Below are 26,094 nucleotides of genomic sequence, written 5' to 3' on the forward strand. Positions count from 1 at the left end.
AGCCTGTTACAGGGGCTGCTGAGTGACTCCCACAACCACTGGGCAGAAACCCTCCCCTGTCCACCTCACCCAACAAGGCCTGCCTCTACACAGTGCTCAGCTTTCAAGCAGGCTCCAGAGCCTTGCGGAGGGGCCAGGAGCCGTCCTGTCTCTAGCTATCTGGCTCAGGGGGGCTGGGAGAGGCCCCTCAGGGACAGCTGTGCAGCGCCACTGCTAGACCACACTTCTCCCCGCCCCTCCCAGGAGGACCGCTGGCTAAAGACAATGACTGCTGCCAAAACCCATGCCAGTAACTCTGGGTGGACCCATCACAGCTAAATATGCAAGGAAATGAAACCACCCTGAAGGCCCACTCACCTTTGTTGAGAAGCTGTGTGTGGAGAACAACTGTTCCTACAGAAAGCTCTACCAGCTATCTGAGCCCACCGTCCCACACTCCCCGCAGCAGAACCTAAGAGTGTCTATGTGCGAGGAACACCAGCTGAGTTATAACTTGCGGGACCTCTGCTTTGGAGCCAAAGGAAGGGAGGGCCCCTGTGGAGGGCACGGCAGACGGTATGGGAGGACGGTGTTTAACACCATCAGGCTCAGGAAAGGGAGCAGGTATCTAAGAGCAAGGAAACTACCAGAAACAAAACACAACGTCGCTTTTCATACGACCAGCCTGATGGGCCAAGGTGGGGGACAGGCCAATCCATAATCCATTAATAACCATTAACAGACAGGCAGGTGGGCCTATCCAGAGCCAAGATCAAAGCCTGAGGACAAGCCAAGGGAAGAGCTTCCAGACTAAGGTTCAGAGAGGAGTGGCAAGGGGAAAGTAAACATCAGTGGAAAAGGCAACAAATTACAGTGTGCTCATATCTTCCAAAGAGCTTCCTCTAAAATGACCTATTTCATTAGGCATTTATATGTTCTAATCATGAAAAAAAAGAAATGTTCTCTTCTCTATCTCACACCTCCAGTGACTTAAGCCATCAAGCTGCAGTGTGTGTGCGGTGTGTGTATACAGAATATATAAACACAGATGCACAAATCCGACTACACACATGCAATACATATGTATACACAAACACACATACCAACACACACCCCATATATACACACCCAGCCCACAAATACACACTTCTGTACATACGGACACTCACTATAGCTAGATATGCGATATACAAACACTAGTATGAATACAAGCCAGACAAAGAAGAGGAAGAAAATGTACCTCTTAAATGTCAAAAACAACAATGTGAAGACGTGAGGTCACAGCAAACACCCAGTCCAGGGAAGGCCAAGTACCCAGAAGTGCAAGGCTCTCTGGCCTGAGCCCACCCTGTGGCCCAGTGGAGCCTGCTGGGGACCTACCCGCCATTGAGGGTGGGCGTCAGGCCGAAGAGTGTGCAGAGTCCCACAGACATGAGCAGCGAGCTGAGCACTGTGACCACAGCGGCCAGGGCCAGCCCCCACTTGGACTTGACCATGTCGATCTTCCCTGGAGGGCAGAGAGGGCACATCAGGGCAGCCCCTCCCATAGCCCCTGGCCCACAGGGGCTCTCAGGACTAGGTTGCCCTGACAGTTGAGGAAGGGAAAGCTCCTGGTTTCACCAAAGGAAAGGGACAGGCACAAGCACTTCCCAGTGTCATGGACATAGTACACCTTTTAGGAACCCTAACTCAGGAAGGGGCTGAAAGTGAGAAGAGCCCCGGCCCCACCCAAGCTCCTAAGACCCTGCTAGGGGATGAAGCCTTAGCTCTGACGACCACCAGGTGTGTTCTATCTCTCTACCCCAAGCCACCTCCAGAGGCAGGGAAGCAGGTGACATGGAAATGCCCGTTTAGCTTGGAGAAAGCCCCCGGTCTCCCTGCCATGAACCTACGCGTGGAGAAGTAGATGTAGGCAAACAAGATGATGTAGGTGGTCACAAGGGGGATGAGCTCAGCGACACCAATCTCCTCCTTGAAGTGCACGTGGACCAGGCTCTCCGCCCGAAGGCTGCAGTTGGGGCTGGGGTGCAGAAGCATCAGGCGGGCACGGAGGCTGCCCAGGAACCTGGTCAAGGAGCAGGGTGGGGGTAGATGGAAGTGTTGCTCTTGGTTCCGGGGACAAAGACAATCCCTGGACAGAGGGTCCATTAGGACCTCCCTCCTGCCTGTGTTGGAAGGGAACTTCTCTCTGGTGCCTGAGCTTCTCTGTAGTCTCCAGGGGCACTGGGAAAATCACAGAGGGGCAAAGTTTTCTCAGGAGCCCCTCCTGCTCCTTTCTCAGCCTCCCTTTCCGGACCTACTCCAACACTCGCTTTTTATTTATTTTCCTATTCTATTTTTTGAGACGGAGTCTCGCTGTCGCCCAGGCTGGAGAGCAGTGGCGAGATCAGGGCTCACTGCAAGCTCTGCCTCCCGGGTTCCCGCCATTTTCCTGCCGCCTCCCGACTAGCTGGGACTACAGGCGGCCACCACCACGCTCGGCTAATTTTTTGTATTTTTAGTAGAGACGGGGTTTCACTGTGTTAGCCACGATGGTCTCGATCTCCTGACCTCGTGATCCACCCGCCTCAGCCTCCCAGTGTCTGGGATTACAGGCGTGAGCCCCCACACCTGGCCTCCAACACTCTTGATTGCTAAAGGCCCAGGAGAGGCGATCAGAAGCACCTCGAGTGCCACTGCCAGTTGGGGAGGTGCCTGCAGTGCCCCACTGGGAAGGCCTCAGGCCATACAGGGCTCACTAGCAACCAGCTGGGGATGCCTGCCCTAGGCTTAAGAGAGACTAGAGGAGGCGCCAGGACACTGAGACTGCCAGCCCTGCCTTAGTCCCCTATGCTTAACCAGCTGTCAGGTCATCCCCATTAAAATGTGGTAGATAGTATCATCTAGTCTAAGGGATGTAAACATTTCAACAGGAGGCCTGGAAACTCTCCAAGTTTCCAGGGGGGCATTCAGAACACTCTAACCAGAAGAGGGACTACTCAAAGCCTCATGTTACCCAGCAGACCAGTCAAGAGCCCCGGGTGCTGTCAATCTTACTTGGCATGGTAGCGCTGGAAGACCAGGGTGATGGTGTAGGAGACCATCCTCTTCCTGGTGTAGAGGCTCACCCCGCTGTACTTCCCGGGAACACCAAACAACAAGTCTGCAAGTAGAAACCAGCAGGTACTGACAAAGAAATGACAGCTACTGCAGAGCCACCAAGGACCCCTTTTTCACCCCCACCCTGGGAAACAAAGGGTAAACCCTTATCTGCCTAAGCACACATCAAAAAGACAGTGACCAATGGGCACCCTTGCAGGTCTGAAGGGAACTTGTACTGCGGCTACCTTTGAGCGTGGCTGAAGTTTGCAGGGTTTTAGGCTCGTGCTGGTGGATGGTCCCAATGATGTCAGGATCAGCATGGAAGCGTTCCCGGTCATTCTGCCAGAAATTCCCAGGGGACAGCAGCAGGCATCCATGTTCAGGGAGTAGGTCCCTGAGCTTCCTGAGGCCTGGCAGCAGGTCGGTCACTTGCAGACACAACTCCTCCAAGCTCCTGGTCCCAGAGCTGCGCAGGAGACAGGACAAGGAACCTGCTGTGTCTGCCACCACAGGGCAGATCTGCGGTACTTAGGGGATGTCCTCTGTCTGTTCTTCAATACCCCATATTTGCTCTCTGGTAACACCAAAGAGCCTGACCACTAGGGCAGCAGGGGAAAGTACTTCCAGGTGGCCAATAACCTAACCATGTGGCTGTCTGACTTTAAGTGCATCTGAAGCCCAAAAGCCCATCAGCTCTGAGGACAGGCAAGTGTACTATGACAGCATGCACAATCCCGCCCACTAAAACACCCTGGCCAGTTCAGTGGATGAGGAGGGACTGGGGTAAATCTGGGGCTTCATTTAGTTCACCAAAATATCTGTCAACGCCAGTAGCTAACTAAAACCTGGCAGTGATGCAGCTTGCCAATTACACACATTGTATGCCGAGCCAGCATAACCCAGGGACCCACTGACAGGCAGGGGAGCACAACCTGGGCTGGGGCTTCAGAAGGTACCCCCCGGTAGAGCTTGCTTCTCGTCGGCAGAGACACCACCATTATATTCACACCATAACCCACAGGCAGGAAGCCACGTGGGTCATGAGTCAGCTCAGTGGACACTGACTCCATCTGAGATGTAAGGATGAGACTCAGGGCTATGTGTGTGCCATCTGCATAGGTCTAAGGGGAATGCGGCCACTGTGGATTCACAAGGATGCTGAGAAATTCAAGGCTGGCTCACCCTCCATCCTTCTTGCTTGTTCTATCTCTGCAGAGCTGACTGGCTCACTGGAGTTACACTGAGGACTGTAACTCTCCCTTCAGTACAGAATGGGATTCAGGGAGGCAAGGGTCCCTGAGAGGGATACCTGTCTCTCAGCACATGGTTCCGGATCTCCTCCACCAGTTGGAATGCCCGGGACAAAGGTGAACGAAATACATCTACTGCCAGGAGGTTCTTGTGCCAGGGAAACACTGAGGACTTCACAAATATCTGCTGGACGTAAGCCACCGGGGCACCCACATACTGCAGAAGAAATGAGGGAGGGCAGAAAGGGCAGCTGAGCACAGGAGGAAGGAACACGGTCCAATTCAAGAGATTTAATGGGCATCGGAAACCATGCCCCACAGAGTTAAAGAAACCAATGACTAACACAAGTTCTTGAGTTTGCAGGATGGCAGATAAGAAAAGAAACAATTTGCTGAAACCCAGAAACTCCCTCCACTTATGAGATAAAAGAACTGGCTGAAATAAGCTGGAACCAAGATGGCCGACTGGAGTTGTGCAGAATGACCCTGCCGCCGTCACAGCCTGAATTTCCACTGCATGTTTCATACTAACTCCCCCAGAATTTGCACATGAGACCCATGAGGTGGCATCAAGAGATAAGTGGGCATGCTCAAGGACTTTCCAGAAATCCCCCTTCCTTCCACCAATCATCTGCTAATCCTAGTATCCACCCTCTAAACCTTTTCTTTTCTTTTCTTTTTTTTTTTTTGAGACGGAGTCTCGCTCTGCCGCCCAGGCTGGAGTGCTGTGGCCGGATCTCAGCTCACTGCAAGCTCCGCCTCCCGGGTTCATGCCATTCTCCTGCCTCAGCCTCCCAAGTAGCTGGGACTACAGGCGCCCGCCACCTCGCCCGGCTAATTTTTTTAATTTTTTAGTAGAGACGGGGTTTCCCCGTGTTAGCCAGGATGTTCTCGATCTCCTGACCTCGTGATCCGCCCGTCTCGGCCTCCCAAAGTGCTGGGATTACAGGCTTGAGCCACCGCGCCCGGCTCCACCCTCTAAACCTTTTCTAATAAAATTACTGCCTTAAAGCCAGCACAGGGAGGCAGACTTGAGCTGGACTCCTGTCTCCTAGGGAGTCAACCTTCAATACAAAGCTTTTCTTTTCCCCAAATCTCAGTGTCGTAAGTATTGGCTTCTAGTACATTGGGCAGCGAGCCTCTTTTGCTCAATAACACATCTACTATGGGCAAAGCGTATGTGGGACCAGGTGTAGGCAAACTATGGCCTGTAGGCCAAATCAGGGCCCATGCCTGTTTTTCTTTTTGAGACAGGGTCTTGCTCTGTTGCCCAATCATGGCTCACTGCAACCTCAATCTCCCAGGGTCAAGAGATCCTCCCACCTCAGCACCCCCACCCACCAAGTAGCTGAGACTAGAGGTGTGCACCACCACGCCTAATTTTCAAAAGTGTTTTGTAGGGACAGGGTATCACTATGTTGCCAGGCTGGTCTCGAACTCCTGGGCTCAAGCGATCCTCCCATCTTGGCCTCCCAAAGTGCCCCTGGCTAACTTCTTTATTTTCTGTAGAGATGGGGTCTCACTATGTTGCCCAGGCTGGTTAGTGCCTGTTTTTCTACCTCCAATTTTTGCTGAAGCACAGCCACACCCCTACCATTACTATTGTCTATGGCTGCAACAGAGGCCGTCTGGCCCGCAAAGCCTAAATGCTTACTATCTAGCCCTTTATGGAACATGTCTGCTGACCGCACTATAGACTCCACACTCCCCAAAGCATGTAGCCTGTCTTACTGATCCAGGTTTTGTCACTTGCAGCCGAGTAGCGGGTTTTGAAGGTCAAAGGACCCAATTTTAAATCACAGCTTTTCAAACATATGACCTTGGAAACACTTTTGACATCTCTGGATTTCAGTTTCCTCACTGTGAAAGAGGAATAACGACATTCACCCTGCAGCATCAAGATGTATGCACACACCACACATGCATACAAACAGCGTCTGAGAGATTAGCAGAAACATTAGCAATGAACAATCAGGCACTTCACTTCATCTGACCCTCACAACAACCTGATGAGGAAGCAAGGAGAGGCTCAGGCATTGTGCCTGCCTAGAGCTTCACACTCCAGGCAGAGTGGTGCAAGGACTCAAACCAAGGTCTCCTCACTCAATATCACACTTTTCTCACTAGAATCTGCCATCTACCCTTCAAGAGCTTAACAGGGATGTAAATGACAAGCGTGTTCACACATGCAACCCTCAGTGACAGGCATGTCGTGGAGGACCCCAAAACATGCTGGGTCAGCCATGGCAAGATTACGGCCCAAGAGAAGCTAAGTGGAGCCATAAGGTTAGAAAAGAACAGGTAGGAGAGGGGCAGGAGGGAATGTGAGTTGCAAGGGATGCTGAGAACACAGAAGGCACCAAGGAAACCTGTCAGGGGATAACAGAAATTACGAGGAAGATGACAAAGATGACAAGCAGGCCTAGACTGAAGCCTGACTAAGCTGTCAGAATTTAGTCAATTGACAAAGCAAAGCCCAGTGTCTCTGAGGTGAAGGGGCAACCTGATGAAAGCAGTGCTCTGGAAAGACTCCCCTGGAGGTGGCGACAACTGGAGACAAGGAAAGACGGTCCTAGACAGTGTTGTACTGCGAGCTATGGACTGAAGGGGGCAGGGCCCAGCCCAGCTGAGGGATGAGGGGCTGTCCCCACGCCTGGGCTGCAGTCAGGAACTCCAAGGGGCATGTGTGTGGATGAAGGGGAGGTCATAGGGCCACTCACCAATGCAGTACTCCAGGTTACAGCATAGGCAAGGGCCAAGATGCTGAGCAAGCACAGCAAGTTAATGCCTCCTGGGACCCTGGGCACAAAGGAACCAGAGGCAACCATCTGAGCCTTGTGAACTTGATGTGGCTGTGCCTTAGTGAGGGCTCTGGGGACAAAAGGCCTTGTCTACTTTGTCTTCTGTATCACACTCAGCCACTAGAAGCTGCTGGGAGGTACAAAGGCACCTGGATGGAGCTGGCCGCCACAGGCTGTGACCAGAAGCTCACACAGGGCTGAGCAGGGAAGAAGCACTAACCCGGTAAGGAAGAGGTGCAGGGCCCACACTCACTGTGCTGAGCTCCCACAGTCCCTACTTAATATTCAAGAGAGAAATGGACATAGAAACACTGGTATCTTGAGTGGGTGATGGAGGAAGTAAGGGCCAGTGGGGTCCAGATGCCCCTAGGCAAAAGACTCTTAACTAGAGAGAGGCTGTGGCAGGCAGCCTTCTATCACAGTCCCCAGCAGTCCACACCTCCTTGTGCTCATGCCCTTGTGTAATCCCATCCCCTTAAGAGTGGGCTGGACCTAATGATCTGCCTCTGACAAACAAATACAGCCAAAGCAATAAGAAATCACTTTTCCAATTAGGTTACAAAAGACTATGACTCCTTCTCCCACCCTGGCCCCGTTCTTTTGGGAGCCACCACTCTGATGAAACCAGCCACCACACTGCGAGCTGCTCAGGGAAGGCCTATGTGGCAAGGAATTGAGAGAGGCCTTCAGCCAACGCACAGTGAGGAACTGAGATCCTCAGTCCAACAGCCTGTAAGGAACCTACCTTTAAGTAAGCTTGGAAGGGGATCCTCCCCAAGCTGACCTTTGAGATGGCAGCAGCCTTGGCTGACGGCTCTATTGTAGTCTTGCGAGAGACCCTGAGCTAAAGGACCCAGATAAGAAAACCATGGCTCAGAGAGAGAAAATGAAGTGTCCGAGGTCACAGAGTTGATAGGCAACAGAGCCAGGACTGAAACCCAGAGCTGGGTAGCTCTGAGAACGTGAATCTCATGGAGAACACCACACAGAAGGAAAGGCCTAGCACAAGCAGCGTGGGAGAGGAGCTGAGGTTCTGGGGGCCCTGGAGTCTCCAGCCACCACAGTTCAGAGCATGAGGCTCCCACCCAGAGCTTCCTGGAAACCCTGTGTCCACGCTCACGCAGCCACCACAAACACTGCAATGTTGGCCGTAGAAGTCCGGCATGCAACAAGCCCAGCCACCGCTGTGGACCTGCCAGCTGGGTCTTGGTGTGAGGCTCAGGTTTTCACAATGAGCCAGTCTTGGGGACCCAGGCAGTGCTGGAGACCTCAGGTTTTTGAAAAACAGAATCCTTCCTTTCTATTTAGATAGAGCAACCTAGAGCTCCAGGTATTTTACCTTCACACTGGTGCACCCGTGGGCTCCCTCAGAACAGGATGTGGAGGACTCCTGCCACTCAGCTCTTCCTACAGAAAAGGCCACCTGATCCTTGCCCTCCAACCCCGGTGGGCAAGGGCTGTGGTGGGAAGAGCAGACTCAGGAGACCTGCCTGAGTTCAAATCCCGGTGCCACCACTCCCTGGCTGTGTCCCTTGGATGATGGTTTCCAAGCCTTGTCCATTACTGAGGCAAATGAGAATAAAACCTCAGACCTCACTAGAGCTCCGTGAGGACCAAACAAAACAACTCCTGTGAACCATCCAGATCTAGCAAAGTATCTGAAAATATATTAGTTATATCATTTCCATTATCCCCTAAAACTATGAAAACTGGAGTTGGTGTCCCATGCACAATCATCTCAGTCTACAAGTTTCTCCAAGTCCAGTACGATGGGTCTCCTTATCACCACTGTCATCGAGTCATTGCCTCTAAGGGAATGGCTTCCCAATGCCTACAGAATTAAAAGTTTAAACTTCACAGGCCAGGAGATTCAACTTGTTTCCACCTACCATGCTCCAAGAAAAACTTCAGACTCACTGTCTCCTAAATAAGCCATGCTGTTTTTTATTCAACAAGAAACCTTTCTTGAGCATCTACTCTGTGTAAAACATTGGAGTATATAAACTTGAAGGAAACATGACTCTGATGGGGTCGTCATGTAGAACACAGAGAAGAAGCAGAGGACACATTGCAAGAGAGCTGGGGAAGGCTTCCTGGAGCTTCACGGAGCTGAGGGATAAAGCCTAAGGAGTGTACTTCTGGTGCACACCACAGGGCAGTCCAAGCACACAAATCTTCATTCTCCCCTCTGTTTAACCAGCCAGACTTGATTAATGACAATGATGGCAATGGCGACAGCCACAAACACTGTTGAATGCAAGCGACGAGTCAGGCACTGTGCTAAACCCTTGCATTCTTTCGCTTAATCATAAGAATTACAGTGTATAATGTAGGTATAATTATCCCATTTTATGGACGTGGAAACTAAGGCACAAGGTGATAGTAACTTGCCCAAGGTCACAAAGCTGGAAAACGTAGTCTCTACTTTTTCTGCTTTGTTCTTCTCTTCCTCTGGTAAAAACATCCCTCTGCCCAGAGAGAACCGCCCTTCCCCAAGAGTGGCCACAGAGGCCAATGGTCACAGTGACAACACAGGGTACGCCTAACTCTGAGCACAAAGACATGGCAGAACTGACTGGAGTCCTTTCTGGAGCACACATAAAGGTTTAACTGTAGGGTGCAGCCATCAATCCCATTGTGGAGAAGCACCTAGCAAAAGGGGAGGAGGAGGGCTACATAAAAAGAGAGCCATCTCCAGCAGAGAGAAAAATCCACAATTCAACAAAAAGAAGTCAAACAACTCAAAATGGGGACATCTGAACACACACATCACAAAGGAAGACAGGCAAATACAATAAGCACTTGAAAAAGGGACTAAGGTCATTAGTCATCTGGGAAATGAAAATTCACATCACAATCACAATGAGATTTCTCTATATTAGAATATGGCTTTAAAAAAAATCCAAACAACTGAACACACCAAGAACTTTACAGCACAAAGACTGAATCTTAATGTATGGGAATTTTTCAATAATTTAGGAGGCCAAGGTATATAAAAAGAAGGACATTTCATCTCTGTAGTCCTCATTCTGAAAACCAAAGTCCACAGTGAAATTCTTAACCAAAGTCCAAAGTATATTCAGATTTTCTCAAGTTTTTGCCTAACGTCCTTTTTCTTTCCCAGGATCCCATCCAGGAAACCACATTACGTTTAGCTGTAGTGTCTCCTGAGGCTTCTTGTAGCTTGTGACAGTTTCTCAGACTTCTCTTGCTTTTGATGATATTGACAGCTTCGAGGGATACTGGTCAGGCATTTTGTAGGGTGTCCCTCAACTAGGATTTGTCTGATGTTTTACTCATGATTAAACTGGGGCTATGGGTTTGGGGGAGGAAGATCAGCAGTAAAATATCCTCCTCTTCACATACCAAGGGCACAATCAATCAGTGTTGATTTATCACTGCTGCTTTAACCCCAATCACTGTAGGAGATGTCTGTCAGGCTTCTCCACTGTAAAGTTACTTTTTCTCACAATCACACTGTCCTCTTTGGAAGAAAGTCATCATGCATAGTCCACACTTTAGGATACATTACTTAGAATTATTTTGCCCAGGAAATTTGTCTATTGTCATCCATTCATTTATTTATATTTATTCAAGCATATGGACTCAGGATGGACTCACAAAGAATTATTTTATATTTTGGGTTATAATTCAATACTGGTTTATTTTGTTGCAAAAATTGCTTTAGGCCAGGCACGGTGGCTCACGCATGTAATCCCAGCACTTTGGGAGGCTGAGGCGGACAGATCACAGGGTCAGGTGATGGAGACCATCCTGGCCAACATGGTGAAACCCTGTCTCTACTAAAATACAAAAAATTACCCAGGCGTGGTGGCGTGTGCCTGTAATCCCACCGCCTCGGGAGGCTGAGGCAGGGGAATCACTTGAACCCAGGAGGCAGAGGTTCCAGTGAGCTGAGATCGCGCGACTGCACTCCAGCCTGGGTGACAGAGCAAGACTCCGTCTCAAAAAAAAAAAAAAAAAAAGAAAAAGAAAAACAATTGCTCTAGCACTGACCACTGGGGAGCTCTTTCAATTTGTCCCCCTATGTCTCTTTGACATACACTATATTCATTTTAAACTTTGAAAAATATTTGTCGGCCGGGTGCGGTGGCTCAAGCCTGTAATCCCAGCACTTTGGGAGGCCGAGACGGGCGGATCACGAGGTCAGGAGATCGAGACCATCCTGGCTAACACAGTGAAACCCCGTCTCTACTAAAATAAAAATACAAAAAACTAGCCGGGCGAGGTGGCGGGAGCCTGTAGTCCCAGCTACTTGGGAGGCTGAGGCAGGAGAATGGCGTAAACCCGGGAGGCGGAGCTTGCAGTGAGCTGAGATCCGGCCACTGTGCTCCAGCCTGGGCGACAGAGCGAGACTCCGTCTCCAAAAAAAAAAAGAAAAGAAAAAAAAAAGAAAAATATTTGTCTTCTCTTCCCAAACAGTATAGAATCTCCTCAAGGGCAGCGAGCCTCTATCTGTCCCCCACATCATTCCACACCACGCACATGCAATAAACGAGTGCTGAACTGAGCAATGAGTAGAGCAGGGAAGGAAGTTTTGGCTCCTTGGTATAGGCAGCAGAGGCCTGCAATGTGCTGTCTACTGCCCGAGTCTCCTATTTTCCCTTTTATTTTTTATGTTTTTAAATTTTTTTAGAGACAAGGTCTCACTCTGTTGCCCCAGCTAGACTGTAATGGTATGATCATGGCTCACTGCAGCCTTGAAATGCTGGGCTCAAGTGATCCTCCTACCTCAGCACCGGGATTACAGGTATGCAACACTGCACCCAGCCCCGGTGTCCCTTTAGAAACCATCCTCTCTCATTCCCAGCGAGATGCTGACGACAACAATGAAATACCTGCCTTTAGCCATAGGGCTTGGGAAGGGGACAGGCAGGTAACCCTATTCATAGCCAATTGGGATCCCTTTCATCTTCCATTGGATTGAATGATGCAAAAACATAGGGCTGAATCTGCTAGGGCCACTGTTGGGAAGACCAAGAGTGAAGCTGACCCAGAGAGGACAAAGTCAAGAGATGGATTCCTTTTGAGGCTCAAACTATATTGTGCTTAAGTCAGCCCTGCACCTGGCTGAGGTATATGAACCAAAAATTCCCTTTCACTTACTCTGATTTGGGTTGAATTTTCTGTTCTTCATAACTAAAACAGTCCTTACCACCCACTTCAGTATCACTGGCCTGTATCTTTATCAAGGACAGTCAATGGAGGTGAGATAACTGACCACTGAGCTGTGTGACACCAGGTGACTGTGCTGGGCCCAAGTCTACTTCTCAATCCTGCAGGGGATGAGGGCTCCAATCAGAGAGAGAGAAAATGGACAATCCTCCTGATTCCAGAGCCCTCCTGTTACTCTGCACCAACACTTTCTGTCATCATCTCATCATTCAAAGAGCTCACAAACACTCCACACCCCTTACAGCCTCATCATTAAACATTTACTCCACACCAATGGGCCAAATGAACTCTTCTCGTCAGGAAACACAAATACTCCCTTATGTGCTAAAATTGAATTAAAAGGTTAATGAAGGCTGGACACAATGGCTCATGCCTGTAATCCCAGCACTTTGGGAGGCTGAGGCAGGCGGATCACCTGAGGTCATGAGTTTGAGACCAGCCTGACCAACACGGTGAAACTCCGTCCCTACTAAAAACACAAAAATTAGCCAGGTGTGGTGGCAATATGCCTGTAGTCCCAGGTACTCAGGAGGCTGAGGCGGGAGAATCGCTTTCAACCCAGGAGACAGAGGTTCCAGTGAGCTGAGATCACGCCACTGCACTCCACCCTGGGCAACAGAGTGAGACTCCATCTCAAAACAATAAAAATAAAATGGTTAATGAAGGTAAAAGGTTTAACCAAGAAGGTCCCATAATGAGCCAGTGAGCCTATGGCCAACCAGGGCCATAAAGCCACAAAACTGGTTTCACCACAAAACTGGTTTCAGCCAGCATCAGACCACGCACCCTTTGACCTTCATAGGCAGAGCCCCATGAAGCCAGGTTTGTGCACTCCACACTGACACCATGTATAGTTGTGCCACAGATCGATCTTACTAGATATGCCTCTATTTCAGCCACAGAGTCAAGTTCATAACAAGTTACCTGACTACTACGTTAACCAAAAAGGAAATGGGAATATGCTATGACTGTCAGAGACAAGGGGGAAGAGAGCTCTGTTCACTGAGCTTTGGTTTTCCTCAACAACAGATTCAGCAAGTCCAGCACCAACCCAGGGACCACAGAACAACACAGGAAGAAAGGGCACTTTGTCCATACCTGACAGGCAAAAGGTACAGAGATGAGCTAGTCAAGCTTCAATGAGCTCCAAATAATGAGTGTGGTGTGATGGTGAGTTAGGTCCCTTGACTGAAGGGACCTTCAGTTGAGTCCCTCAACTGAAGACCTTTTTTCTCATATCAGTGCTTGGCCCAGAGACAGTCAACTGAAAACAGTACAGTTCAGAAGGAACAGAGGGCTGGGGTCAGGAGACCTAGAGTTCCAAACTAAATAACTGGCCAGGCGCAGTGGCTCATGCCTGTAATCCCAGCACTTTGGGAGGCTGAGGCAGGTAGACCACCTGAGGGCAGGAATTCAAGACCAGCCTGGCCAACATGGTGAAACCCCATCTCTAATAAAAATACAAAATTAGTTGGGCGTGGTGGCGCACACCTATAGTCCCAGCTATTCAGGAGGCTGAGGCAGGAGAATCACTTGAACCCAGGAGGCAGACGTTGCAGTGAGCCGAGATCACACTACTGCACTCCAGCCTGGGCAACAGAGCAAGACTAAAATAAAAAAATTTAAAAATTAAAAAAATAAATAAATAACTGAGGCACTTAATCATTCTGGGCCCCAGCTTCCTCACCTGGAAAAGAGATTTAAAATCTGCACTTTTTGGATTGTGAGGATAAAATAGGACCTGACAGATCTGAAAAAATTAGGTGCACGATACAAATACTAGACAGCACTAGAACTCTATGTCAGACCACTCTCAGGGATGTGCAATTGTTCTGACTGCCCAGGGACAAGAAGGAGACAGCCTGTGTGTCTGCCAAGATACTGCCGCACACCCATGCAGCATGCGTGAGCAACTCAGGGTATGAACCCAGACCCGGCTGGCCACAGCTAGAACAAACACAGATCTCAGTTTTACTACAATAGTTACACTTTGGCATCATTTGGTGTTTCCTTTCAAAAAAAGTTACTCAATAAATGTATAAACTAGCCAGGTGCAGTGGCTCACACCTGTAATCGTAGTACTTTGGGAGGCCGAGATGGGTGGAATCACCTGAGGTCAGGAGTTCAAGACCAGCCTGGCCAACAAGATGAAACCCCGTCTCTACTAAAATTACAAAAATTAGCTGGGCATGGTGGCGGGTGCCTGTAATTCCAGCTACTCGGGCGGCTGAGGCAGTAGAATTACTTGAACCCGGGAGGTGGAGATTGCAGTGAGCCAAGATCGTGCCACTGCACTCCAGCCTGGAGCAAAACTCTATCTCAAAAAAAAAAAAAAAAAAAAAAAAAAAAAATGTATAAACTAAGTATCTATATGGTACACTGATAAAGCTGTTAAAGTACATGAATTCACAAATCAGAAGCTGACCAACCTCAATCTCACTGGCAGATCCCTGCCTCAGCCAATCTCCACCCAATGCTCTGTGCTGGCCTCAGGAACATGCCGAGTACCCACCCACTCAGGCTGCTCCGTAGGCTCTCCTTGTTTGCGGTCAGAGTCCACAGGCGGGGGCGAGTAATCCTTTACAGGGGTGGTGAATTCCACAGGTCCTGTTCCTGGCAAGGGGAGTTTCAGCAGTGGGTAGCTGGGATGAACAAAAAGGAGAAAAGAGTTAGACACTATGAGAGACAGTCCTCTCTCCGCAGTGACACAGGAGCCACTGGAGTTAATAACTAAATTCTGTTAGGACTGTACAAATGTGCAAAATATTAGAATCACAAAATTGCAAAGCCAAAACTCAGAAGTCATGTAGATTAGAATTTTTCAAACTTATTTTAGTCACATAAACCTTACAAAGAAGCCCAACTGGTAAAACAGACTGTTCTGTTAAATGTTTGCAGGCTGTATAAGCTAAGTATGTATAAATATGCTTAGTTATAACATTATATATAACATTCATATATATAAACATACACACACACACACACACATATACACACACACACAGACAGACAGATAGGCGCCCGCCACTACACCCAGCTAATTTTTGTATTTTCAGTGGAGACGGGGTTTCATCACGTTGGCCAGGCTGGTCTTGAACTCCTGACCTCAGGTGATCCACCCACCTCGGCCTCCCAAAGTGCTGCGATTACAGGTATGAGCAACCATGCCTGGCTAGTTTATACATTTAATGAGTAACTTTTACTGAAAGAAACACCAACCTTAACACCAACATGTTATAATATATAACACTATATGTATCTTTTCAGGCTGGGCGCAGGCGGTTATGCCTGAAACCGCAGCACTTTGGGAGGCCCAGGCTGGAGGGTTGCTTGAGCCCAGAAGTTTGAGACCAGCCTGGACAACATAGTGAGACCTCATCTCTACAGAAAATAAAAAAAATTAGCCAGGCATGGCAGTATGAGCCTGTGGTCCCAGCTACTCAGGAGGCTGAGGTGGGAGGACTGCTTAAGCCTAGCGGTAGAGGCTGCTGTGAGCCATGATTACACCGCTGCACTCCAGCCTGGGCAACATAAGACCCCTGTCTCTAGAAGAAAAAAGTTTTCAAAGACTTAATAAAGGCAAGATGCTAAACACAAACAAAAAAAATCACCTTGCCAAATCAGACATAAGGGAACAATAAAAAACAAAAGTGGGGGTACCTTTAAAAATCCAGGATTCCAATTCAGATAGCTAAGCAACTGTTCCACTTGAAGGGACAGACCATGAAAATTATGTATAACTTACTAAGGATGTGGTTTATACTAGGATCATGAGGAAAGTAAGTTAATGGACCCAATATATGCAAAGGAAAAGCCCTGACTTTGCATCAAAAAGTTGGCAAATAAGCCAGGAGAAGTGGCTCAAGCCTATAATCCCAACACTTTGGGAGAGGCCAAGTAGGCAGATCATTGGAGCTCGGGAGTTTGAGATCAGACTGAGTAACATAGTGAAATCCCATCTCTACCAAAAACACAAAAAATTAGCTGGGTGTGGTGGTGTGCACCTGTGGTCCCAGCTACTGGCTGAGGCAGGAGGATCATTTGACCCTGGGAGGTGGAGGCTGCAGTGAGCTGAGGTCATGCCACTATACTCTAGCCTACGTAACATGGTGAGATCCCATCTCAAGTGAAAAAAAAGAAAAAAAAAAAAGTTGGCAAATAGATGTACATTTTGTTTCACATCTCACGTTCTTAAAATTTAGAAATAACTTCTATATAGTACAATGTACAGATCTTAAGTATAAAGTGCAGTAAGTTTTTACATGTGTGTATCTGTGTAACTACCATCTAGATCAAGCTACAGAACATTTCCGGAGTCTCAGAAGGCAGCCTTGTTCCCACTCCCAGTCAACAGCACACCGCCCCAACCACCAAAGGTAACTATTAGAATCTCTATTACCATAAATTAGTTTTACCTACTTTTGAATGTCATATAAATGAAATCATCCATTCTACTTATATACTCTTTTGTGACTGTCTGCTTTCACTCAAATTCTATCTGCTAGATTCCTCCACACTGGTGCACACAGCATATCATTCCTTTTTGGATACATACTGTTCCACTAATGAATAAAGTATAGTGCATTTGTCTATTCCACTGGTTGAGGAACATTTGGCTGTTTCTGGTTTGAGCTATTAAGAGTAAAGTTGGGCCAGGCGCAGTGGCTCACACCTGTAATACCAGCACTTTGGGAGGCCGAGGCGGGTGGATCACCTGAGACCGGGAGTTTAAGACCAGCCTGACCAACAGGGAGAAACCCTGTCTCTACTAAAAATACAAAATTAGCCGGGTGTGGTGGCGCATGCCTGTAATCCCAGCTACTCAGGAGGCTGAGGCAGGAGAATCACTTGAACCCGGGAGGCGGAGGTTGCGGTGAGCTGAGATGGCACCATTGCACTCTAGCCTGGGCAACAAGAGCGAAACTCCATCTCAAAAAAAAAAAAAAGAATACAGTTGGCCAGGCCGGGTGGCTCATGCCTATAATCCCAGCACTTTGGGAGGTCAAGGCAGAAGGATTTCTTGAGCCCAGGAGTTTGAGAACAGCCTGGGCAACATGGTGAAACCCCATCCCTACAAAAAAAAAAAAAAAAAAAAAAAAAAAAAAAAATACGGCCGGGTGCAGTGGCTCACGCCTGTAATCCCAGCACTTTGGGAGGCCGAGGTGGGCGGATCACAAGGTCATGAGATCAAGACCATCCTGGCCAACACAGTGAAACCCTGTCTCTACTAAAAATGCAAAAAACTAGCCGGGTGTGGTGGTAGGCGCCTGTAGTCCCAGCCACTCCGGAGGCTGAGGCAGGAGAATGGCGTGAACCTGGGAAGTGGAGTTTGCAGTGAGCCAAGATCGCGCCACTGCACTCCAGCCTGGGCGACAGAGCAAAATTCTATCTCAGAAAAAAAAAAAAAATACAAAAGTTAGCCAGGCATAGTAGTGCACACCTGTAGTCCCAGCTACTTGGGAGGCTTAAGTGGGAGGATCGCTTGAGCCGGGAGGCTGAGGCTGCAGTGAGCCATGACCATGCCACTGCATTCCAGCCTAAGTGACAGAGTGAGACCCTGTCTCAAAAAAAAAAAAACATTTTGGGCTGGATAATTTTTTTAATTAAAAAAAAAGAAAGAAAAAAGAATAAAGCTATTATCCTTTATTGGGTTTTGGTGGTCCCATAAGCACTTATTTCTGTTGGGTATATTCCTAGGATGAAATGGCTGGGTATGGAGTTATATGCATGTTTAGCTTAGTAGATGACACCAAACAGTTTTCCATAGCAGTTGTACAAATTTATGTTCCCACTATCACCAGTGTAATAGGAGTTCCAGTTTCTTCAAATCCTTGTCACCTCTTGATATTGTCAGTCCAATTAATGTTAACCATTTAGAGGAAGAGACAGTGGTATCTCAGCATGGTTTTAATGTACATTTTCCTGATAAGAAACAATTTAAAAAATTATTTCATATACTTACTACTGGCCACTTCGATATAGCCTCTTTTGTGAAATGCCTCTTCAAGTCTTTTGACAATACCATGTTTTAAATAATTTAAATACATTTATTATGTTAATTACAGAAAACAATTACACAATCTCCTTACCTTCATGAAAATCAATTTTTACTTTTCTCTGGCTTTTCCATCTTTACCTACACTCAAAAACCATGTATTAAGTATGTATTATATGCTGGGCACTGGGGATATAAAAGAAAACACTACGGTGCCTCCAAGATGCTCTAAGTAGGAAGAAAGAAACAACTGCAAGAGAATGTGATCAGAATTCATTTAGGGCTGCTCTGCCTATGGAGTAGCCATTCTTTATTCCTTTACTTTTCTAATAAACTTGCTTTCACTTAAAAAAAAAATTAATTTAGGCCAGGCATGGTGGCTCACGCCTGTAATCCCAGCACTTTGGGAGGCCGAGGTGGGTGGGTCACATGAGGTCAGGAGTTCAAGACCAGACTGCCCAACATGGTGAAACCCTGTCTTTACTAAAAATACAAAAATTGGCCAGATGCAGTGGCAAACGCCTGTAATCCTAGCTACTCGGGCGGCTGAGGCAGGAGAATCACTTGAACCCAGGAGGTGGAGGCTGCAGTGAGCCGAGATCGTGCCATGCCAGTGCACTCTAGCCTGGACAACAGAGAGAGCCCCTGTCTCAAAAAAAATTTAGGCTGTGGCTACAGCATTTGCATAGTAATCACAGAGTATGGTCAGTTTTTGTTCTATATTTAGACTATACATGTTTTGGAGTCTGCTTGTGCTTTCTGGCTGTGAAGGTAGAAGACTAGGAAGACAGTGAATAATAACAATGAAATATTAAATGATATTTAATATGTGCCAGGCACTATTCTAAGCACTGGACATGTACAGATATGCCTTGACTCATGATGGGGTTATGTCCTGATAACACTGTTGTAAACTGAAAATATTCTAAGTCAAAAATGCATAACTAGGCTGAGCAAGGTGGCTCATGCCTATAATCCCAGCACTTTGGGAGGCTGAAGTGGGCAGGTTACTTGACGTCAGGAGTTTGATACCAGTCTGGTCAACATGGTGAAACCCCATCTCTACAAAAAATACAAAAAATAGCCAGATGTGGTGGTGCACACCTGTAATCCCAGCTACTCGGGAGGCTGAGGCAAGAGAATCACTTGAACCTGGGAGGCAGAGGTTGCAGTGAGCCGAAATTGCGCCAGCCTGGGCAACAGAGTGAGACCCCGTCTCGAAACAAAAACAACACAATGTGATTCCAATTTCCTCTCCAAATTAAAATCCACCTTCTCTCACCATGAGCAGCAGCTTGTTGAATCAAATGACTCTGACCTGCACGTAGAACTAACATGGCATCTGGGTGCTCTTCTTTTTTTTTTTTGAGACGGAGTCTCGCTCTGTCGCCCAGGCTGGAGTGCAGTGGCCGGATCTCGGCTCACTGCAAGCTCCGCCTCCCGGGTTTGCACCATTCTCCTGCCTCAGTCTCCTGAGTAACTGGGACTACAGGCGCCCGCCACCATGCCCGGCTAATTTTTGTATTTTTAGTAGAGACGGGGTTTCACTGTGGTCTCAATCTCCTGACCTCGTGATCCACCCGCCTCGGCCTCCCAAAGTGCTAGGATTACAGGCGTGAGCCACTGCGCCTGGCCCTGGGTGCTCTTCTTTACCCCATGGTGCACCTACCGCTTAGCAGGGCAGGTCCAGAATAACAGCACCCTCTGTCTTGCTGGGCTGCTGCTGGGACATATCTTGGGCCCAGTGGTCTAACCTCCAAGAGTTACAGACACCTCTTGCCATAACGCCTATTTGCTACACATTTCATCAGATTTTCCCAGAGGAAAGAACAGTCACTGCACCCAGGGCCAGGCAGGAAGAACAGCTAACTCTAGCTCACCTGCAAGGCTCAGCACCGGGTTCATTTGAAATAGTATCCTTGGCTCTCAGTCACTGAAACCTGCAGCCTCAACGGCAGCTCAGAGAAGAAAGTCACACATCCTCAGTGCTGTTTGGGGTGAGCCTGACTCCTCATATACAGATGCCCTCTCTTCCAAGAAGAATCCAAGAATCACTTCCTGGATTCTTCTGCCTGATGGAGACCGACACATTCCCAAGCTGTCATTGACCACCACCCCCTCTAGTGCTGCTCTGTACTTTCCCTGGGGTGACTCAGTGGTGGTGAGCCAGTGGTGTGCAAGAAGTATTTCTGCAGCTCAGGTGGCTGTTAGATCTGAATAGGGAAACTAAGTGCAGCAGTCCTTTGGGTTTGGCTGTACAAGCCTTTCATCCCAGGAACAATAAAAGGTTAAGCAATTAAATGGAAACCAAATGTCGAGCAAAACTACTAGAAGCAGTCTATATCCATACTTTATTTTCTGTAGGCAATCCCAGGCTCTGGAAGAAGGGGGCACTGTTCTGCTGCTCTGGACACAAAAGCTTCTGTGGTTGAAGACAATGGTGAGGCTTGTGTCCCTGGGTCCGTGATCTCTGGTTTTCTGGCCAAGTCCCAGAATCTGTGGATTCTCTTATACAACCTTTTATTAGTCTTTGGAGGTTGAGAGACTTCACCCAGCCTTGGAAAAATGTTCCCAAGTCAATAAGGTTTTAAGAAAAAAGCTAAGAAAAACTTTAAGATCACATGACAAGATACTGGTTTGGGAAAATAAGTACACAGCACTAAGAATGAGACAGTACAAGACTGGGTGTGGTGGCTCACGCCTGTAATCCCAACACTTTGGGAAGCCGAGGAGAGTGGATCACTGGAGCTCAGGAGTTTGAGACCAGCCTGAGCAACACGGCAAAACCCCAGCTCCACTAAAAATACAAAAAATTAGTGGTGCACGCCTATAGTCCCAGCTACTCAGAGGGCTGAGGTAGGAGAATCACTTGAGCTCATGAAGTTGAGATTGCAATTAGCAATGACTGCACCACTGCACTCCAGCCTGAGCAACGGAAGTGAGACCCTGTCTCAAAGAAGAAAAAAAGAAAAAGAATGGGATAATACAGAAGGGTCTTTCCTCCTTTTTTTTTTTTTTTTTTTTTTTTTTTTTTGAGATAGAGTCTCACTCTTTTGCCAGGCTAGAGTGCAGTGGAGCGATCTCAGCTCACTGCAATCTCCGCCTCCCGGGTTCAAGCGATTCTCCTGCCTATGCCTCCCGAGTGGCGGGGATTACAGGTGTGTGCCACCACACACAGCTAATCTTTGTATTTTTAGTAGAGACGGGGTTCACCATGTTGGCCAGGATGGTCTCGATCTCCTGACCTCGTGATCCACCCACTTTAGCCTCCCAAAGTGCTGGGATTACAGCCGTGAGCCACCACGCCCAGCCAGGTCTTTCCTCTTAAAAGAAAAACAGGGTGACTACAAAAGAGGAAACCATAGTACCATCAGAGAGTGAAACCAAAGGAGGGCAACATAATGAGACCCCATCTCTACAAAAAATGAAAAACAGTCAAGTATGATGGCGCACGCCTGTGGTCGTGGCTTCTTAGGAGGCTGAGGTGGGAGGATCACTTGAGCCTAGGAGGTTGAGGCTGAGGTGAGCTGTGACTGTGCTACTACATTCCAGCCTGGGTGACAGAGTGAGACCATGTCTCAAAACAATTTTTTTAAAGAAGAAAAGAGAAAGAGGTCAATTAACTTGGAGAGAAAAAAAAAACCCAAGAGCTGAGTTCTCAGAGCACTCCAAATTCATCACTTACGGGACACAGCTATAAGTATTTTATCTTGTACAACACAATTTAGCAGTTTAAACACCAATACAAACATACTGAGCCAGAGTGAGACCAGGTGACAGTAACACAGGTGCAAGCACCAGAGTCCCTATGGCTTGGATTTGAATTTGAACCCCAGTTTCCCTAATTATTAGTCATGTGGACCAGGCAAATCTCTAAGTCCCTATCCCCCTTTGTTAAATGGAAACATAACTGGACCACTTCCTAATGTTATACCTGAAGCACCAACACAGCACCCAGCAAGAAACTCTCTGTGATGTTCATCTTTCTTTCTTTTTTTTTTGTACAGACAGGGTGGGTCTTACTATATTGCCCAGGATGGTCCTGAACTCCTGGCCTCAAGTGATTCTCTTGCCTCAGCCTCCCAGTATTGGAATTACAGGCATGAGCACTGCACCTGGCCAATGTTCATCTTTCTTACTGATAATCAGGGAAGAGCTTGAGATCATTAGCAAGTGAACTGAACAGAGAGTTCCCTCTTGACTTCTCATCTTCCCTTCAGCATAGCACTGAAAATATCTATAAATGTTAGAAAGACAATGAATCTGAAAAACAGAATTATTTCCAGAGAAAATAGTAAGATGGGCTCTTTTCACAACTGTCAGCGTTTCAGAGCTAAAAGGGTCATCAGATATCATCTTATATCAACCTCCTCCTTTACAACGTCATTGTCAGCCATAGCCTTCAGGCTTCTATGAGGCCTTGAGAAAGACAAATAGGAACAAGGGCAGCTACAACTCTCACATCCTGTCCTTGGCAAGTGCAGCTGACCACAAGAATCAACAAGAGGTCTAAAGCAAGCTCCATGTGAACACAAAAAAATGACTAGAGAGCAAAGAAGCAAGTCTCTGAGGTTAGCCTGCCACAGGCTGTCCAAGGTACTGTTCTAATGGACTTTGCCTTGCAACACACAAAGAAGGCTCCTGCACTTAACCTGGTACTAAAAGGAAACCACTACTAATGAGAAAGAAAATGGAAATATCATATCTTTCAATTATCTGTGTCTTAGAAGTATCTAAACATTATTTTGAGATACAGTACCAGTGATGTGAATAAATCTGGTGAATCAGTAGGTCAGGGCCAGCCGGAACTATTTTATTACATTAGCTAACCATGCCAGGACTAGAGTTCTCCACTCACAGTTAGAAGGAGCCCAAGCTCCCACTGTGTAAAAAGCATACAGAGAGGCCGGGCACGGTGGCTCAAGCCTGTAATCCCAGCACTTTGGGAGGCCAAGACGGGCGGATCACGAGGTCAGGAGATCAAGACCATCCTGGCTAATACGGCAAAACCCCGTCTCTACTAAAAACTACAAAAAACTAGCCGGGTGAGGTGGCGGGCGCCTGTAGTCCCAGCTACTCGGGAGGCTGAGGCAGGAGAATGGCGTAAACCCGGGAGGCGGAGCTTGCAGTGAGCTGAGATCCGGCCACTGCACTCCAGCCTGGGCGACAGAGCAAGACTCCGCCTCAAAAAAAAAAAAAAAAAAAAGAAGCATACAGAGGCCAAGAGCTCCATAGTGGTTAGGGTTAGAAAACCTACTGTCCTAAGACACTGGCCCACCATATCCAAGGCAACCCAAAAACATACCAGCAGGCTAAGATGCAGAACCCCGTGAAGAGGATGATGGGGATGGGATACGATGCACAGAGAAGCCCATGGTTGTAGAAGGCCCGAGATATCTTCTCACGCAGCCTTTCAGTCAGGGTCATCCTCAGCCGAAGTCACCTTGCTGCCATCCCGGAAAGTGACCATGGATCACCCTGGCACACACTTGACAGCACTGACAAAGAACAACATGTGCAGGTACCTGGTCAGAAGGGAGAAAAGCCAGTTAACAAAGAGTACTTGGCTCTGCACACTAGGGCTGCTGGAGGGAGGCGATAGTTATGTGGCTGGGAATGGTTTCAGAATGCCTATATGTAAGGTCTAGTGACATCAATCCCAAAATACACACACACACACACACACACACACACACACACACACACTCTCTCTCTCCCCCCTCCCCCGACCCAAATCCCTCCGTCCTATATTAGGCAATGCTAAAAGGCCACCCCGCAAAGGGCATTTTTCTCATGTGTGGCACAGGAAACCATGACTGTAACAGACGTCACCTTCAGCTGCTCTCTGTCAAACAGGCATTCTTCCCCACCCTTTTCTATGCACAAACCCCACTGAGAGAAGTCCTCGGGAAAAACCTTTACATAGGGATGGCCTCCCCAAAACACACTGTTGTACAAATAGTGATTCACTCATGAAGAATGTCCAGTGAGGTCAGCCCTCAATATAAAAACACCAAAAAGCTTAGGTCTCTGACATAACGGTCACCAAGCAAAATTCACTCTGGTAGAACTCTCTGCTCTTGGTCCTACAGTCGTTTCTGGGAGCATAAAGGTAGAGAGCACCTCCTGTTCCCGCCTGCCCAGTAGCTGTCCCCTTCTACGAGTAACAGCAGCCTGGTGTGGCTCAGGGGAACCACCTCACTCCACAGGATTTAGCCTGGATTAACTATGAGTCAAGGTGCCCCGTGCTGACCCAAGCTACACCAATTGGGCCTCGCTCCCTGGACTTTGACTTCTGAACACAAAGAAACAGGAACTTGGATATTCATGATGTTTATTCATCCCACAGAGGTTCCTGCTCCCAAGATCCCCAGGCTGTTCTGGCTCCCATCCTTTCTGAGGACTGGCTCATCAACTTTTCTTTCCGTTTTGTAAGCTATTCTATATCCTTCCAATAAATTATCTTTTTGCTTGTGTTAGCCAAAGTTAATTTCTGGTGATTTCAAACAAATAACATTAAACCAATAAAATCAGAATAGAAAACTCCAGGAGGCCCAGGGATCTAGAATTATCTTCCCTACTGAGTCCTCCAATGGAATCCAAGTTTAAACCTACTTCTCTTGTTCCATGTTGCTGTTTTCTTCCATCTGTGCTACAGGGAACCTGCCCAGACACATGTCTTGGCTTGATTGTACTCACTGATGAAAACCCAGACTCAAAGATGACTCCTCATAACTGTCAAGATCAGAAACAAGAAGTAAAAGGAGTCACACCACAGCCAACTCAAAAGCCAAAAGGAATGCCTATTGCTCGTTCTACCTTTCCGAAAGCAGAAGCCTTAAGTGCACATGCAAGTTTCCAGTTCAGGAACCTTCTATTTTTTTGACATGGAGTCTCACTCTATCGACCAGGCTGGAGTGCAGTGGTACCATCTTGGCTCTCTGCAAACTCTGCCTCCCAGGTTCAAGTGATTCTCCCACCTAGTCTTCCAAGTAGCTGGGATTATAGGTGTGCGTCATCACGCCCTGCAAATTTTTGTATTTTTTTGTAGAGACAGGTTCTCGTGTTTTCCAGGCTGGTCTCAAACTCCTGGGCTCAAATGATCCAGCTGCCTCAGCCTCTCAAAGTGCTGGGATTATAGGTATGAACCACCATGCCCAGCCAGTACTTCATTACTTTTTTTTTTTTGAGATGGGGTTGCCCAGGCTGGAGTGCAGTGGCACAATCTTGGCTCACTGAAATCTCTATCTCCTGGGTTTAAGCTATTCTCCTGACTCAGACTCCTGAGCAGCTGGGACTACAGGCACCCGCCACCACACCTGGCTAATTTTTGTATTTTTGGTGGAGACCAGGCTCACCATGTTGGCCAGGCTGGTCTCAAACTCCTGACCTCAAGTGATCCGCCAGCCTCGGCCTCCCAAAGTGCCGGGATGATAGGCGTGAGGCACTGAGTCCAGCCAGTTCATTACTTTTATGGCTGAGTATTTCATCAAATGAGTATGCCACATTTTGTTTATCCATTCATCAGTCGATAAACATTTGGGCAGTTTCTATGTTTTGCCTATCGTGAATAGTGCTGTGATGAACATTCTAACATTCCTGTATTTGTCTGAACATCTGTTTTCTTTTCTTTTTTTTTTTTTTTTTGAGATAAAGTTTCGCTCTTGTTGCCCAGGCTGGAGTGCGGTGGCGCGATCTCAGCTCAATGCAACCACTACCTCCCGGGTTCAAGCGATTCTCTTGCCTCAGCTTCCTAAGTAGCTGGGATTACAGGTGCCCGCCACTACGCCCA

General features: G+C 47.8%; 1 protein-coding gene across 5 annotated transcripts in view; it reads right to left on the reverse strand.

Moving 5' to 3' along the window:
- The window catches only part of SCAP (SREBF chaperone), a 70,136-nt gene that overhangs the window by 10,060 nt on the left and 33,982 nt on the right, over positions 1-26,094 (reverse strand). For 4 of the 5 annotated variants that reach the window (XM_030936457.1, XM_030936436.1, XM_030936443.1 and 1 more), the window contains exons 2-8: positions 23,608-23,827; positions 14,820-14,949; positions 4,370-4,527; positions 3,306-3,526; positions 3,016-3,121; positions 1,872-2,044; positions 1,360-1,486 (exon numbers count right to left, since the gene is read on the reverse strand). In XM_030936457.1, the coding sequence (XP_030792317.1) occupies positions 1,360-1,486; positions 1,872-2,044; positions 3,016-3,121; positions 3,306-3,526; positions 4,370-4,527; positions 14,820-14,949; positions 23,608-23,729 (1,037 nt within the window). In that variant the 5' untranslated portion in view covers positions 23,730-23,827. Of the gene's footprint in view, positions 1-1,359; positions 1,487-1,871; positions 2,045-3,015; positions 3,122-3,305; positions 3,527-4,369; positions 4,528-14,819; positions 14,950-23,607; positions 23,828-24,134; positions 24,156-26,094 lie in introns of those variants that run through there. The other variant, XM_030936454.1, reaches the window with a different exon arrangement.

The sequence above is a fragment of the Rhinopithecus roxellana genome, chromosome 1 (assembly GCF_007565055.1).
Source record: "Rhinopithecus roxellana isolate Shanxi Qingling chromosome 1, ASM756505v1, whole genome shotgun sequence".
Taxonomy (NCBI): Eukaryota; Metazoa; Chordata; class Mammalia; order Primates; family Cercopithecidae; genus Rhinopithecus; species Rhinopithecus roxellana.